Consider the following 18,009-nt stretch of genomic DNA (forward strand, 5'->3'; position numbering starts at 1 on the left):
AATACAAGCTTCTTTGCCAAAGGCATGCTCCTAAAATTGCCTTCTTTTTTTGTTTTCAGTAATTTGCCTGTTTAAGTTAAGAATATAGACCTATATTTCTTCCTCAAATTATGCTAGGGAGTTGATAGACAGAACAAAATCAGGACTTTGCTCACCAATCTCCTCCCTTCCTGTAAATATTAACAGGGAGTACTAATGGCATGTTTCAAGTTTGCTGACAATACCAAAATGGGGAGAATGACCCATTAATTGAAGGGCAGCACTGCTATTAAAGGGATCTGGCCAGGCTGTGGAGGTAGACTGACAGGAACAATATAAAGTTCAACAAAAGCAGATGGAAAGGGAGAGAAAAGCCTCATGCAACATTATGGATTTGGGATGACTTCTTAGGAAGATGCTTTGCAATAAAAGGCAAGTTTTGCCCTTCCCATTACAAGACAAATGAGGATGATGGATGGATGGATGGATGGATGGATGGATGGATGGATGGATGGATGGATGGATGGATGGATGGATGGATCTCAGACATTTCAACAGGTGTCTTTTTTGGCCTGCTTGGACAGGTCAGAAAGGATTGCCAGGAATACTGTCCCTAGGGTAGGGTCAGCCTGGGTTTTGGTCAGAAGGACAAAGGGCTCTGCTCCCTCTGCCTGGTGATCAAAGGAGAACTCGGTTTCCTGTACCAGTCTACGTGACCTGATGCCATTGCAAGGGGAGGATTATGCAACCTTCCAGTTGAGTACTCTGTGCTATACTTGTTGGAATGCACTAATTTTCCAGATTTCAATTTGAGTGAGAGTACACAGGGAAAATCCTTTGTCCATAGGAAAATCCAAATAATATATTGTTGTTGTGATGATTGCTGAGGTTCTTTTCCAAGGAGCTTCCCAACCAAACCAGGACATTTGAACACTATATACCCAGTCTAGGCAGAGAGGCAGAGTCTACTTGTTTCTATAAAAATTACCTCTACAACTGACAGCAGTAACAATGAATATTACTGCTTGAAAATATTAAATCATTGTGGTTCACCTGTATTTTTGCCTATACTGCCTTTGTTCCAGTCACATCTGGCTAGAATTTTCCCTTATTGATCTAAGAGATTAATATGCTGAATTTGTTAGAGAAATTTTATTTTGCTAGGGGATTCTGGCAGTAAGCTGGTGCTCTGCTTCATGCAGAGATTGCAGCATGCCCAAGATGTAATTTCATTAAGTTTGTGAACTCAGTATTATTTGTGGCTTTTTTGTTTGACACCAAGTGTGATTCAAGGAGTTAAAGCATTGTGCCATTTTCATTTCAGCATACATTGCTTAACTGTGTTTTTCTCCTTTTAAATTTCCATGTGCTGTACTTGATCCTTGTTATCATAAAAACTCAGTCATGATCCAGGCACTTAATTGCTTGAACATTTGGCTTTAAAAACACTTTTAATTTTAATGATATTGAGTGATCTTTCAGAGAATATCATTATCTCAAATTTACAGCTCATAAATTTGTACATTTTTTCCTTTCTTTGCTGATGTCTATTCAGCAGATTCCTTTACTACAACATTAAATTCCTTCATATAATCCCCTCAAATATTCACATAGCATCTGCCATTTGTATTATTAATATTGGTATTGTTTGTCTTCTGGGAAGAGCAGTTAATTAGGAAAAAATAGAAAAGTCTCTTTAAATTGATGTATTATTTTATCATAGTAGTTTTACTACGTAATAAATACATAGGGAGCCACCGAAAAATATTGTAGGAAATTATTAAAATAGGCCCAACTACCAAAATACTGGACCTTCATGAGAATTGCTATTTACTAATTTTTTTAAAAAGCCCCACACAATAGTTAAAGACAGCAAAGTGAAGCCCACAACATATAAGAAATGTCAAAACTAAGGTCATCAATGAAAACTTAAAGTTTTTGCTTATATTTTTGTATCTTATGATACAGTCTGAAATTACTTCAAATTACTATTTTGCATGGTATTCTTACCTTGTCCAATATGAAGGAAGGACCTGTCCTGTTGTGAAAGGTGCAGTTTAATAAATAGGAGTATTTATTTATTGATAGGCTAATTATTTATTGATATGACTATTCATCATTATTTATTTATTCATCATTATTAAATAGTTTAATAAAAATGAGAGTAAACCATAGCATTGGAAGCTCTTTATTACATGAGAAGTATCCTTTCTGTATATGGCAGAAGACATAGATGGGCCAAAGTACTTGGTTATATAAGCAAGGATTGCAGAGATGCTACACTCAAGCTCTACTGAAATAATTAAACATGACCTTAATTCTGACAATTTCTAATGTTTTATTGCTTTTTGGCATTGGTAATTCAGGATTATATTATCAACTGCAACTAAATTCTATATTCTGTACTTCACGGATTTATGAAATTCACATTGTGCTTAGAACTCCTGTAGTATCCTGTAGCCATGTTATTACACAGAGGCACTTCCTTCAGTAGCATCAAGAATGATAAAGAGGGATTAGTATTTGGCAATACTAAAAGTGGACCACTTCCCTTATGGTTTCACAGCTCTTGATGCTGAACAAGAGGATTTCCTCAGCTAATCACTCTTTTCTAGTAATTACACCACTCTGTGAGCTATTAATGCTCAGACCACAGTTCAGTTCATAGATACACGTCAGATTTCTGGCAAATGTAATTATTTCAGAACAGGACATGGCAGCAGAGAAATGGGATATTCCTGTGAGTCCAACCTAGTGGTACAGCATATATATAGGAAGCTCATCTTAAATTTACTACATCTTATATTCTGCTTGATATTTTTTTACAGTGCCCACTCTGTTTTCTTGGGTTTTGTTTTTTTTAATGGGTTTGATGACATCAGTTGTTAAGAACATGTGGCACCATGATATGAAGGGGTTTGTATGTAGAGATTACATATCAGCTGTTGCTGCACATAAGATGATGGGAAGGCGTCCACAGTACAGAAAGAAGGATGGACCCTGCTGTGCCTAGAGTGGGACATATTGTGTGCTTTTTTTGGTGAGAGCTGGTTCTTAGGTACCATGAGGGGAGACCTGCCTTTCTACAAGACCACTTGATAGCAGAAGAGCTAAAAAGATTAATTATGACTCCTGCCTATTACTTACGAGGGAGTAAACTTTGGATCCTGGCTGTGCATGAGAATGATCTGATTAAAATATAGGCACTTTTCAAGTGGTAAGTTTTCCTTGAAACCTTTCTGTAAGCTGGAGCTTGCAGTTTCTCATAATATGCAGCTGATATCTTTCAGTGAGTGAAAGACCTGATTGGAATGCCTGACTGAAAACAAAAATAGATTTGGAAACAAAACTGGACACTTTTTCTGTCCATAACAGTTCTTCGCTTGATAGCACATGGCCACACCTGCACGTATCTCTCTCAAGTGAATTCAAGTGTAATTCAATAACTTAACAAATAAATCATTCTGGCAGCTGTTGTCTTCTGTTAAATCACTCCACTCTTTCCCAAACTGATCATATTTTAATAGCTGTCTTCATTTTGGCAAAGGTTTTCACAGTCTGAGCCTCTTTCACCAAGTACAAGGCCAATTTTATGGCATGAGAGTAAACTTAACACCTAATCTGGATGTGCCCATTCCTAATTGTGTATATGTAAACAAAAATTAATTTGGAGAAAGATGTATATTAATCCTTGCCTCAAGTATGAATATTATCCAGGTGATCTAAGCAATGGACTGGGTTAAGGGGAAGCTATGACAACAAGAGACAACATGCTTCTGGCAATTCATCAGAAAGTTCATAAGATTGCATGAACTTTCTCCAATTCAGCACTTCTGGAAGTGCCTCTGGGCCTCTTTGTTAGTGTGTGTTTTCACTGGTTTACACAGAGCAATGTTTGAGAGTTTTGAAGGAGAAGAAGGGTTAAGAGGATGGCATAGCCTTTATGGTGCTAGGAGGCTCTGGATTGCAGTCGCTTCTGAGTGCGCGTGAGCACTTAAAACTGAGTATGTGTGAGCATGTTGGAGTATTTAAATGGAAAGTCCTAGCTCAGTCAAACTCATGGGAAAAAAAAACTCCCCTCTGAGCAAATGTGCATCCATGTGAAAATAATGACTTTTAAAATATTTGGCATTTGCATATGTGATGCAATGCTGAGTAGGGAAAAGTAATTTCCATAGCTTTTCTTAACACAGCTGCCCATGGGGTGGGGCAGAAAAGTGAACTTCAGTTTCAGGCTTTCCACCAATACATTCTCTAAAAATAATCCAAAGGCTTCTCCCTCACTCCTCTAAAATGGCACTTTTAAACTCCTCCTGTTTTCATAGATGGTCATGAATATATCACAGGTATCATCTGCTTATGTGTTTGCAAAAGATAGAACACCAGTGAAAGCTAATCTTTCCCTTATCTCATGTGTGATTAGTTACTTACACAGGGTATGCATAAAGAAGTTGAGACTTATGATTATTTTTTTAGTGAGTGCACTTATCTATTAATCACTTAAAATAATACAAAACAAACTTAATAATAGAATTTTAAAAGATTTCTATTAATTTAGAGATTACTTAGCATAAACAAGAATATGTAATCTTCTATCTCACCAGACTGCAGAGGATTTCCCTTGCTCTCTGAGGCTGAGAAATAATACTTCTTGAGTAACCACCTCTCTCAGGCCAATAGTTTAGACAATGCCCCTAACATTCATTGGTACTGCTTTATTGACTCTTCCAGTTTGACACAAGACACATCAACCAATTTTTACAAAATAATTTGCTCAGGGTGGTTACCAAAACATCAGTGTGTGCTTACCAGCTGTAGCAGGGAGGGTGAAGAAGAAGCTGGAACCTTTCTTCCCAGCCAACAGCAGAACTTGTGGAAGAACTGATCAGGTATGCAGGAGATGTGCACCCTAGCAGAGAGTGTAACTTCAGAAAAATAACTTTCTGGGGCTTCTGTTACAGAAGCACCAGCTACCACTGCCCTAAATACAGGTGTTTGGGCCTTTGATGCCCTAAAGTTTATGGCTCTTACAAAGTCCATTTTTTGACATTATCCATTTTTTGAGGCTGCTGCTGGCAAGCTGCTGCCGAGTCACTGTCTCTGCTGTCTGGTAGAGTTCAGTTCCATGTGATCATTATAGCAAGACAGCAGATCAGCCCACTGAAGAAAGATCAACATTTTATGACCTCTTGAATCTGTAATTCAATGGAGCTGTAGCTCCAGTGCTTATAGGTTAGAAGGCTCAGTGCTGTGGAGAACAATTTAAGCAAATTTTTATAATTCAGAATATCTAACCGCAGTTAGGAATATGGGTTTGGTGGTGGAGTGGAAAATACATATATTGACTTATTTAAATAAAATATGTCAACTGGTATAAAGGAATAAAGTTCCATTTTCTGTTTCTGTGATTACTCTGTACTTGACAAGTTGTTTTTGCTAGTTCCCAAGGTAAAAGAAGCAGCTGCCTTTGGCCCTCATCTGGCACAGAGGAAAATTCCAGTGTCGAGACAAGAGCAAGAAGGTGGCTTATTTTTATCATACAGTATTTATTTTCCTGTGTATTGTATCTTTTTGTGACAACCTGTGTTAGCTAAGTCAGAACTAGTTTAAAAGCCTTTAACATAAACCAAAGATTTTGTGAACACATTAGAGACAGTATCTGGCCAAACTCTGCTACCAGTTCCAACGTTTCCTTTTCCAAGCATGCTTTTTATAACTGTTTATAACCCATGCACAGAAAGTTTCCCCACAGTAGAATTTGACTTGCAATTGAATTTCACTTGAATAATTTCATAGCCATTAAAAAATAAAGTAGGTTCTTTTGTCTCTAAAATGAAAACATAGCATAGCACACAATAATCTTAAACAAATAAAATAGATGTGCTGGTTGACATTTTTTCCAATTTAGAAAGCAGTAGTCTTAGAAACAATGGATTTAGAAAATAAGGTCGTCTAAATGTCATGTACTGCGTGTCTCTGTCTCATGGTAAAATACATTAAAATAACATGAAGGATGCTTCTTTCTGAGGAATTTCAGATGGCTGATGTATTACTCTTAATCTGATCCGTCATGCTTGCATTGCACAGTGTCTCTTTGTGGGTATAATGCTTTTCATCTGCACAGTCATGAAGGCTGTGGTGTGCTCTGGCTGACATCCTTTTCAGGGTGCTCTGAAGGTCAACTGATCTGGGATAGTCCCAGCTCCATACAGTTGGGCTATCAGGTGCTGATGTAAGGGATTCTTCTCCTGGGAGGCCAGTTTCTCTCAATGGATATTGAATTGGAACTTGAGCTGATTGCAACTACAGCAGTGTAAAAAATGGAGAATGGAGGACTCAAAAGCTGGCAGATCTCAATTCCTGATGCTAGAGTTCAACACTAACAGCTCCACTTCTACTTTGGGATTTGCAGGCCATCAATATACAGAAGTCACAGCATATAAACTCATGTGCAGGTGTGAGTAAAAAGACACTGAGCTAAAGAAAGAATTACTACATAAATTCTAATATTTTGATTTTTTGCAGTTTCATCTAGGTCAACACTATCTGAATTCAGATTATAATTTCAGAATGATCTGTACATTAATAACTGTATTAATAAAGAGCAGAATGTTTTAACAGTACTTAGGATATAGTGCTCCTATTATCTCTGCCAATTTTTTTTTCAGTTGATTGCAGCTTCAGTCGAGGGGTTTGTGACTGGAAACAAGATGCTGATGATGACTTTGACTGGAATCCTGCTGATCGAGATAGAGGTATTTAGATAATGCCATCTAGATAGGCTTTGATTTGATGGCTTACTCCCTCCAAAAAAAAGGGGGGGAGGTGGGGAAACATAATCCAGGATTTTCTTTTCTATCAGTGGGTTATCTTTATAAAAGAAGAAAGGAGGCAGAGGATGCTAGAAGTGGATATTGTTTCTTAGAAATGTCCAATAGAAAATAGTAATCAGCAACATATTTCAACACAAATAAATCAAAATGTAAGGAAAATTATTCAAACATAATTGTTTAGAATTTTAAACTACAAGGCTATGGAAATCTTATCAACTACATGTTGTGTCCCTCCAAGATTGGTAGGACATTTAATCACACATCTGTCATTTAGGTGGATGTGGCAATGTAGATGCCACATGGCTTAAATATCACTGGGATAACTGCTCAGAAATCCCAAACTGTGCAAGACAAACTCAGAATAAGCCAAGGGTAAGGCTTCAACAACCCATACATGAAAAGGTACCAGTGGGAGCCTGCTGCAACCTGAAAAAGAGTTCCATGAGAACAATGTAGGACTGCTGAGTGGGGGCACATAAAAAGGTGTGCCTGGATGAGTTTCTTTGAAAGGATCTTTCTCTCCCTGTGACACAGAAATGTTGCAGAAGTTGCTGCAGTAATGACCAGTGGATCCTACAGATCCTGCAGGCTGGTTACACCAGATCCCACATATGCATCTTCTTATCTCAGTCTTTCCATGCTAGTCTTTCTTCACTAATCCTTCCTCTCCTGCTCCATGTAATTCCCTAAATCCCTTCTCTGTGCTATGACTTCCAGGAAAACCTTACCCTGGCCTTATCCTGTTTTCCTGAACTTACATCTGCTGATTATGACTTCATTTATGGCCCCAGATGTCTTGTTCCTTTATGACTTTGTGTATGTCTGTCACTCCATTGGTCTTCCAGAACTTGGGAAATAAGCTGTCAGTTCCTTTGTGAATTTGTCATCAATGCAGAGAACAGTGGAGAGAATATTATGCTAGCTCAAGTACTGAAATAATCTGACCACAGAGGCACAGCAGCATGTTTCAGACTTGCATTTGAAAAACAGATGGTTTTGCCTTCACAAGATAATACAAGGAGGAATGACTGTAATTGCGAATGAAATATGAACTCATCTCCTCTATAAACTGATCTGATTTACAACAGTACAAGTTTATTCCTTCCTAAGTACACTTCCTGCTGCTTTTCTCCAATGTGATTTTAAATTATTTAAGTAAACTAGCTTAAGCTTCCCCTTATTTTCTTAGCAAACGTGTTCATATTGCTAATAAATAACACAAGTGCATTAAAGATGATTTTAAAAATATATATTTTCTTTTTACAAGGTGATGGCTTCTACATGGCAGTTCCAGCTTTTGTGGGACACAAGAATGATATGGGGCGTTTAAAACTTCTCCTCACTGACCTCAAACCAAAGAGCAGCTACTGCTTGATTTTCAGTTATCGGCTTGCTGGTGAGAAAGTGGGAAAGCTTCGAGTGTTCCTGGCAAACAAAAAATCTACTCCTGTCTGGGAAGAGAACAAAGGAAAAGATGAAAAGTGGAGAACTGGAAAAATAGAGATATTTCAGGGGGCTGAAACAACCAACAGTGTGAGTATAACACAGTTTATTAGCCAACAACGATAACTAACATGCTGGTTTTATTTCCTAATTCTCAAGTGTTCCACCAACTGTTTATAGGCGTCAGCAATCAAAAAGCTTATCTGAAATAGGAAACAGGAGCCCACATTTTAGGGGGCGTAAAGCTTATCACCTGATTGTAATTTCAGAACTGAATCACTCCAATTGATTAGAATACTGATGCCAGTAATTCTGTCATTTTGTAAAAATACTGCATCACATCATAAATTAACACAAGTAATCAAAATCTGCCCTTAATATCTCATGCAACAGAAGCTTACATACATGCCTAGAAAAATTAAAATTTTTCACTCATTTAATGGAAGAGGTTGCTCTCAAACCACACTACATCAGACCATTCAAAGCAAAAGGAGACATCATCTATAATCAAGGTGGGGGCATCACCTTAGGAGCAGGATGTACCAACAGGGTACCCTGTGCACTGATGTATGCCTGAAAACTGCCTCAATCAGGACTTCAGACAGTTTCTCCTCGAAATTCTGGGGCCTGCTTTCTATTTGTGTGATGGAACATTTTCAGTGCTGTGTAAAGGTTTCTACAGTATAATTGAATACAGTGAATGTAAAGGAAATGCAAGCCCTTTTCAAGGTCCTTTGCACAGCTGGAATGATGTAGAAAAGCCTTTAAATAAATGAGAATCAGACTATAAAATAAAAAACCCAGACATCCTAGTCATAAAAATAATCCTCCTCTTTATACATAGTATACATACTATATTCAATACATATGAGAGTGTGTAAATATATATAGAAGAGGCAAACAAAATCTGAGGATTCAAATAGATCAAAAATGAGCAGTTCTAATGTCTTGAATAAATGAAATCCATGAGCATCACATGCTGTGATAAAACTACATTCTTATAAGAGTATTTCACTCAATTTGCATTTTTTTACAATGCAAGTAAAATAATCTTATTAAAGTAATCCATCTGGTATTGTAAATCTGTGCAGTGAATTTTAAACCTAGTTAAAATAATGCAGAAAGGCTTTAAAAGTGGCAAATATTCAAGTCATTAAGTCCTGTGTTGTAAAAAAATATTCTTCATTTATAGCATTATAACTAATTTGAAGTTGCTAAATGGTTGAATAAACTACATTTTCACCCTTAATACATATCTTTTCTTATGACAGATCACATTTGAATCAGAACGTGGGAAGGGTAAAACTGGAGAAATTGGAGTGGACAATGTTATGCTAATTTCTGGTCCATGCCCAGAAGACACCTGATAATGGACATTTAACTATACCAGATTTAATCCTATTTTTCACATTTTATTAGTAGTGTATTTTTTGTATTCTTTTTTAATTAAAAAACAAAACCAAAACAAACCTATAAAATTGTGCCTTGAATTTAATTCAACAATGCAAACAGAAAAACTGATGAGCAAGATGCAGATTACACTTTTTAATGAGTTCTTCTAATTTTAATACATGCATTGAGTGTAATACTACTGTATTTTATAATTCAAGGTCAGGGTTTCTGAAGTATTATTTGTCAAGGTTTTTTACAATTCTACATGCTTTTATTTCTTAAAAATCTTGAGACTATTCATTAGTCTTCTGTTTCATTTCTTCTGTTCTAAAAGAACATAAAGCAGTCTTTAAGAGCATGTTACTACTTCTGGTAGTAACATAACTAACTTCTTAGTGGGGTATGTTGTTCCAAAAATCAGTATGCATCACCCTGTGTGCAGTAAGGCAATCACACACAGAGCCAAGGTGTTTGTTTATTTAAATACTTGTGCAAAGATGGGTGGTAGGCAAGCCCATAAAGTCAGCACACCAAGCAAAAATTATGACCACTATTTATTTGTTGCTAATCTTGATATATTCCACTTATCCAGTATATATTTAGTGTTTAATACTCCACTATTGCTGAGTTGTGCTGAGTTGGCTTCTTATCTTGGGCAGCCTGATGGCCTTCAGTGTTTACTATTGTATTATTGCTGAGCTGTGCTGAGCTGGCTTTGTTAATTTCTTCTTATCTTGGACGTCCTGCCGTAGCACACCCTTCCTCCCAAATTTTGTTACCCCTCTGGGTCTATGATCTTTGAAGCATGTCGATCCCCAAACTTTAATAAATTAATTATATTGACAAAAAATTTACCTTAGCTATGAGGTAAATATTCAATCTATTGAACAAGTAGGAAGAAAGTGAACACTTTCATTTCCTTTTTGATGGAGCTAAGCAAGTTGATTGATGTCTTTGAGGAGTATTTTCATTACTAATAAAGTATGTAAAATATCTTGATTGTCATCAGTGTCTTTAAATCATACAAATCAATGTTAAGAAATGATCCCTTTATAGTTTTATAAGCATTTAATGTTCACCATTATGCTACTAACTGGCACGGAAATATAAGAGCAAAAAGAATGACCCATTATTAATGTTTAAGAAGCTTCACATTATGTACCGAACAAAAGGCTCCTGCTGGATTGCAGGCCTACTTTACCCCATTAGAGGTGAGAAAGAATGATTTTCATTGTCCAGGAGACAGTATGACCTAGTGGCCACAAAATAAGGCTCCTCTTACACAATTGACCCTTCAAACATCAGCAAAAAGGGTGGGGATTATCTGCCATCCCCAGGAGCAGGAAGGTGAGCAGTACTTTCCCCCACAGAGTAGGAGCTGCTACCCACGGCCATGCTTGCCCATGCTCACAAGTGCACGTCAGTGTACACATAAACATTTCGGGGACCAAAATCCAGGTTACATCTTTTCTGAAAGGAAGTCAAATGGCAATGCTGGGAAAGATAAGAACATTATTTTTGTCTTGTGATCTCTGTGGAATGTACCTAATGGTCTGGATTCTGAGAGAACAGAGAAGCCTATGGAAAAGCCCTGGTTCAGCCAACATTCAGTTAAATTCATGTGCAAATAATTTCCTCTTGGTTAGTTCTGTGTATCCCCTTCCAGGCTGGCTGCTCACTGTTTATTATTAGTAACCCTCTTATTTTAGCTTTTGTATGAAGAAGGGTACATCCAAAATGATTGAAATAGAATTTTGTACTCTAACACTGAAGAATTTTGAAGAATTCAGCCTATAAGAATGTAAGCTTTTTAACAAAAACACTACACCAGTTCAAACACCTTGAATTGCACCCATGAAGCAAGTCAGGAATGCTTGAGAGATGTCTTGTTGAAACACAGTATTTTTGCACTGTGCACGCAACTGAGGAGAGGGTAGGCAAAACTGAAATATTTGGAAAGTTTACAATGGCTATGAAACAAGGAAAAGCCTCTTTTTTGTTAGAACTGGTTTGTGTTACAAAACAGATGCTCTGGGAAGTGTAAATGGACTTCAGATTTGACATGGGAACCTGTTTCCTGGTGTCTTTGGAGTTGCTGTGGAAATTGCAGAAAAAGGACTTGGATAAAGCAAACCTTCTTTATTTTAAGGGCAAAGACTCTGGTACCTTCAAAATGAGGGCAAATTTCCTTCAGTATCAAAATTATGCTGGCTGTGATTTTATCAGGAGGCCTGAATAACCTGGTCACAGTGAGGCAGAAAAGTGAAACAAGTATTTTCTGGATTCACTCCTTTGTCTGACTGAAGTTGAACTATTCTTACTGAAGATAAAAAAAATTTAAGTTCAGTTTTACTGGAGTAAAATTCCATGTCTAGCTTCAAACAGCAATAACTTATACAGCACCTATGAATACTAAGAAGCTCAAGAATCATTACAGTCTTGAGTTCTAGAGTGTTTGAAGAGCAAATGATGTATATATGTGGACCAAACTGAGCCCACCTAAAAAAGTGTGTCTGGGCATTTCTTGCATGGGCAGTTACTGGGCATAGAAAGATAAATACTGCCTGTGGAAAGCATGATATCTAAAAGATATTTTCTCAATACACAAACAACAGAGAAAAAACAAAATTAATATGGAGCTAATATTTATTTATTGTTGGATGAATCATAGCCCACCAAGAATCATCACTGGGACCAATACTTTAGTGGAAGAATTCCATCCAAAAGTCAAGTAAAAAACATTTTGTATTTCATGGAACAAGTAAGAAAATTATTTGCACAGATCAGTAATAACTTACTGCAATAGCTGCCATAAGGTTTTTTGTAGTAGAGTAGAAGTAGTTTCCCATTTTGTTTGCAATGATTTATCATACACAAGATAACTTGCATCATAGCATAATTCTAGCATAATAAGATCTGAATAGAAAAACTGAAACCTTTTTTTGTTGTGAATAAATTTAAAGATAGCTTCTGCAGAAGCAACAAAATAAATCAATTCTGTACAGCCAGTCATAAAAAGCACATCAGTGCATTAGCAAATTAACTAGTACTGTTTGCAACATTCATTCTGAAGATGGAACTGCTAAGGGTAAAACCTACATGTTTCTCCTTCAGATGAAAAGAGTAAAAGGACGTATTATGCCTACAGTCATTAATGCCTCAAAATGTTCCTGACAGTTTTCCATTACTGTGAAATCCATTATCGGCTTGATTATTTTAGACAGCAAGGAAACTGCACTGGCAGTATTTGAGCAAGTTAAAGTCATGCTGTAACCAAGTGGCTTGAACTTTGGTAATATCATTTGTAACTCTTAAGTCTGATAACACACTTTAGAGACTACCCTGCCTGAAAGTTAATGAAAAAAAAGAGCTTCTAGCTAATTGCCCAAATCTACATTGCATCCTTCAAAAGCTACTTAACAGATGTGATCACTTAATCTTGAATGTTGTAACAAAAGGTTTGAATAATTTTTCTTCAGCTGCCAAAAGAACTAACCGAGGCATTTCATTTTGACCACGATGAATACATGGAAATGCTGAGGCATGTTCCCAAAAGATGGTTATCTTTTAACCTGCAGTTGAAAGGAACTTAAAACATTTTCCAGCTATTAGATGTTATTTTATATATTAAAAAATTATTCCCAAATGCAATTTTTTCAGGATCAAAAAGATCAAGATAATGAAGAGAGGTTTTCAATGACTGCTGCTCATATTTACTTCATAACTGGTATATTGTTAATGACAGATTCATACAACTGCATATACTGGAGGTATTGTAACTCATGACAATATACTAATGAAAAGGTAAATACCAATGAAGTGTGAGTAATTTACTTGGTCATATGTGCAACTGTTACATTAAAGTTCATCACAGCAAAAGATTTTTAATATAAAAGAATTTCTAATTTTAACAGTTACTAACCTCTTAAATACCTGAGTTTAAAGTTTGATTTCAACAAAATTAGACATACAATCTCTTGGACCCTCCCCAGTTTTTCAGGAAGGGTACATTATACAATTGTTGAGAGAACTGATTATTAATTTTTGATTTGGGAAATACTAAGCTGGGGAATATTTAACCTTCTGTGATTCAGTGATTTTTTTTTAAAAGCCTGATACTCTGAAAACCTCTCAATTTCTCAATATTTCTGTAATGCCTTATACCAATTTCTATTTCAGATACTCCTGAGCAGGAACTTTTCTTTCAACAGATTTGAGAAATCATTTTAAAAGTGATCCTTTTATGTCCTTAGCAAAAAGCTAACTTCAATAACACATTTAAAGTGTTTTATTAATTAATCTAAAATGAAAGGGAAATATTTCAAAGTTAACAGTATGTGAAATAATACAACATATGATTCAAAAATTAATGTATTTAATTCTAAAGGAAATAAGATCTGGGTTAAAGGAAAGAGCATGTTCCTAGACATCCTTAAAACAGCATTTAATTATTTTCTTTCATATGCTTTCCTTTACTTCCATGAAAAGACAGTGCTTCTCCAAGGCGTAGGATGGTTTGCAGGAGCACTAAATAGCTCCTCAAGTATGTTCTGTCAGAGCCCAAGCTGCAGCTCTCCCTCTAATGATTCCCATCAAGAGCTTGGGAGTCAAAATGCTCCAAGAATCACTCCCTGGAGGCAGTTCATGTGCAGAAGTGCCACTTTTTTGTTGTGTAGAAGAAGTGACATATTTATTTTTCTGCTGTTTGATCTTGATCTTCAGAAAGACAGTAGCAAAGTTAGCAGCTCATTCAGGCACTTGAAATCTTTGTCCAGAGCTGACCGCCCTGCTCCACTGCTTTCTGCTGCTGTACAGTGCTTACATTTGATGCCCAAAATCTGCTTGCTGAACTGGACACCTCTGGGGAACACTCAGTAAATCTGATTTAGGCAGATAAAGCAATCAACCAGAGTCTGGCTTTGATTTCAGGCTGATAGCAGTTTAATGTTATATCCCAAGGGTTTGATTCACTGCAGGTTATTACAGTTAGTAATCTCTGTGCTTTGGCTCACTGAAGTATTATATTTTCTTGCTATATTTGATATCTTAATTCATGGTATTTTTGTGTAGTGCACAAGGATTTGTCTTCTCACTTGAAAAATGACTCAATTTACAATTATACAATACCATAAAAAACAGAAGTCACAAACATGATAAAATGGTACAAAATAATGAGAAAAACTTTTAGAAATACATGCCACAAGGTAGTCAGAAAAAATGTTTAAAAATCACCCGCAAAAAAACTATCATCTCCACAAGCATTAATTTTATTCTAAATAAAGTAATGTTAACTGCCAATTTTAAAAGTGCTAGAACAGATACTATACTCAAGAAAGCCACATGTTCACTTACAGTGAGTTAATCATTAGCATCATCTTCCTGCCCAGGATGTAAATATATGGGAGTCCTAAATTTCTTTGTCTTCTTTGAAATTTCCAGGATTTTAAAATAGTACCCTTTGTAGGCTGGCTTAAGTATATGCACTATTGAAAATGCATGTGAAGGTGTAAATAGCAAGATAATAATGTTTGCCTTTATGGTTCAAGAGAGTTAAATTGAAAGGTGGCTGCAAAGAATCTTGTGATACTGAGTGACTGTGCAAGCAAAAGGAATATGAAAATTAACTGCAGGTCACCACAAGTAATGGAATAAGAAAAAATAATCAATTCTCTTTACATGGATATAGTCAGTGGCTCTAAATTAGCTAATACCTCTAAGAAAAAATGATCTGAGAATGGCTGCATTTTCTTTTGGAAACTCACTTGCACTGAAAAAGATCCAATATATTTTTCTCATATTTCCTGTACTGGCATTGCAGTCCACCAAGATGTGTAGTGGTGGAACACAGGATCACTTTGTAGTTGATCTACTTGCTGGTTCCTTCAGAAGTAACTATTTCAAGAGCACTGTGTGTATATAAACAACCCCAGGCCTGCCACAACAAATTCATATTTGACTCATTAACACCAGACTGGTTCACTGCCTGTGCATAGCAGAAAAGGGGACACAGAGAGAGCTGCTTATCTCAATTTCCCTCAAATGAAGTGTTCTTCAGTGCTTAACTAAGCAAATTACTCAGATGGCTTCATAACACTCCGCTGACTCTGGCAGAATTTCTTCATAATCTTCCTGGCAATTCAATTTCAGGTCTTCCAGGTGGTATATTCCCTCCCATGTACTGGAACTCATGCCAGGAGGAAGAGACAGGAAACACATGGGATATATCTCTCATCAACACTACCTGGTTAACTTTATGTGCATCATCCTCATAATCCTAAATTCAGCACACTCCAGTGTTACAGAAAATGCACAGGAATCTCAAGACGTGGAAATAAATAGCATGGGCTGCCATATCAGGAGAGCTGAGCAGCATTACTGCCAAGCTCATCCACTGCTCAGTGCTGGAGGCTTTATCTTGTCACACAGAAGCAGCATCAGTTCAACACCAGCCTAAGGAAATCCAGGGCCTCATCCACCTCCTTCTCAGAACTGGATCAGAGCCTGAAAATGTGAAAGTGACTCTTGAAAAGAACAGCCACCCAAGAAGTCACTCTTTGCATGTATCAACAAATTTCAAATGCTGCGATTGAAAGTGTTCTCACAAAATGAAATCTGTCATAAAATACGGCCCAATTCGTGGATTTTCAGAGTCTAGGAATATGACATTTATATAGGATTCCCTTCTGCATATCATTAAGGATAGAGGGAGATGACTGTTCAAAACACTTTGTGTGGAGTTGCGTTATTTGTATGTTTTATTATCCCTGTATTATGTATTGGTTTATTCCTTTGTGGGGCGGGAGCACGGCAACTTTGGCCTCGATTTAATTTCATTTAATTATAATGCTTTGCTTCATGGTTCATATTATGTTTTTTGGGTTTTTTTTTCCTCTCTTGCTAGTAGAAGGCAGGGAGCCTTTTTAAAAAGAGAATCACATTTCCACATTTTGTCTTTTTCCTGGGAACTCTAAAATCAATACAAATCCAGACTTATGGACAAGATAACCTTTAAACAAAAAAAAAATTAAACTGAAGAAAGCTTTTCAGGAAGAATTACAGTGGTGGAGTACAAAATTAATGTCATAAATCCTATTATGCCATTAAGATAGGACACAATTTTAAAAATAAAGTAAAAATATATTAAAAATTATGAATAAATTATATCCATGTACTTGGTTTTGTTGGTTTTTCTTTAAAAGTAACAATTTTAAAAAAATCAAACAAATTACAGAGGCGTATTTGAAGCATATACTATTCTCTACAGAAACCTTATGATGGACCAATATTTTTCCAAATAGTTCTCTGGATACTCAATATTTTACCAGCTGCCAGAATATCTCCATCTTTTGAATAGAAGCCTATGTTTCTAGAAATGCAGATGCTTATCACAGCCAATACTGAAGTTTCAAGGAAGTTATCACTGGTACACTGATATTATCCTGGAAAACCATACAGAGACAAAGACATACACATATATCATTACACATGTATACATATATGTATGAATTTACTGAGTGTATAATTTTAATATTTTTTTAATTTGCTTTACTTCAAAGGTATTATTGTATCTGTTCTATAAATGGGAAACTGGAATAATGATGAATAATTTTATTCATTGGATCAAAGACAATTTAATGGAGATGCCCAAACTGTCCTCTGAGTGAGGAACCAGTCTCCAGGAGAGGCACCCTCAATTTTGATCCCATCTCAAAGGAGGGCTAATCACAAGGAAAAAGCCATGTTCTCTTTTTGCTTTCCTGCCAAGGGAGCTCTGTGACTTTGTGGTAGGCACTTTCAGCTGAGGACATAAGGAATTCGGTATGTACTGTTCTCATAATCACACAGGTACAGAAAGACTAAAGAAAACTGGCATTTAAAGCCTTGGAGCCCCAAACTGAAATGAAACTGCAAACTCCTGGATGTTGCAAAGAGAGCTGCTGCTGAATTCCTGACATATGTAGGCTACAGAAATAATTCAAAATATGTAACACAGGCCCCTGCATGACATGCCACATTTGAACCTGGAAGGTTCTGATCCTGTTCTGCTAGTATGTTACTGTGTCATTTCTGGACAGTCATACTTCAAACTCTTGATCACTGGTTTCATAAAACTCTTTGGCATAGGTTTTGTTCCACTCTTTTTTTTTTTTTTTTTTTTTTTTTCCCGTGTGAGACACAAAGACGAGGCAAAAAGGAAGCCTGATTTCAACTGTGGCATTCAGCTACTCATTGCATCACATATTCAATCGCTGGTGAATTCATGAGTCTGGCACAAACACACTGTGAGTGACGAATTGAACAGCATTAGCAATCAGTGTATAATGCAACCATTTCAGCTCTTTCAAGGGAAGGTTTGAGATCA

The 18,009-nt window shown here is 36.5% G+C and overlaps 1 protein-coding gene across 4 annotated transcripts in view; it reads left to right on the top strand.

Moving 5' to 3' along the window:
• The window catches only part of EGFL6 (EGF like domain multiple 6), a 38,352-nt gene extending 20,642 nt beyond the window's left edge, over window positions 1-17,710 (top strand). Inside the window, exons 9-12 of one of the 4 annotated variants that reach the window (XM_085584729.1) lie at window positions 5,420-5,500; window positions 6,648-6,734; window positions 8,080-8,345; window positions 15,795-17,710. In XM_085584729.1, coding sequence (XP_085440855.1) covers window positions 5,420-5,500; window positions 6,648-6,734; window positions 8,080-8,345; window positions 15,795-15,896 — 536 coding nt within the window. In that variant the 3' untranslated portion in view covers window positions 15,897-17,710. The other 3 variants (XM_085584734.1, XM_085584739.1, XM_021535574.3) reach the window with 3 other exon arrangements.
• Window positions 17,711-18,009: the final 299 nt, after the last annotated feature.

This window comes from Lonchura striata, chromosome 1 (genome assembly GCF_050655825.1).
Source record: "Lonchura striata isolate lonStrDom1 chromosome 1, ASM5065582v1, whole genome shotgun sequence".
Lineage (NCBI taxonomy): Eukaryota > Metazoa > Chordata > Aves > Passeriformes > Estrildidae > Lonchura > Lonchura striata.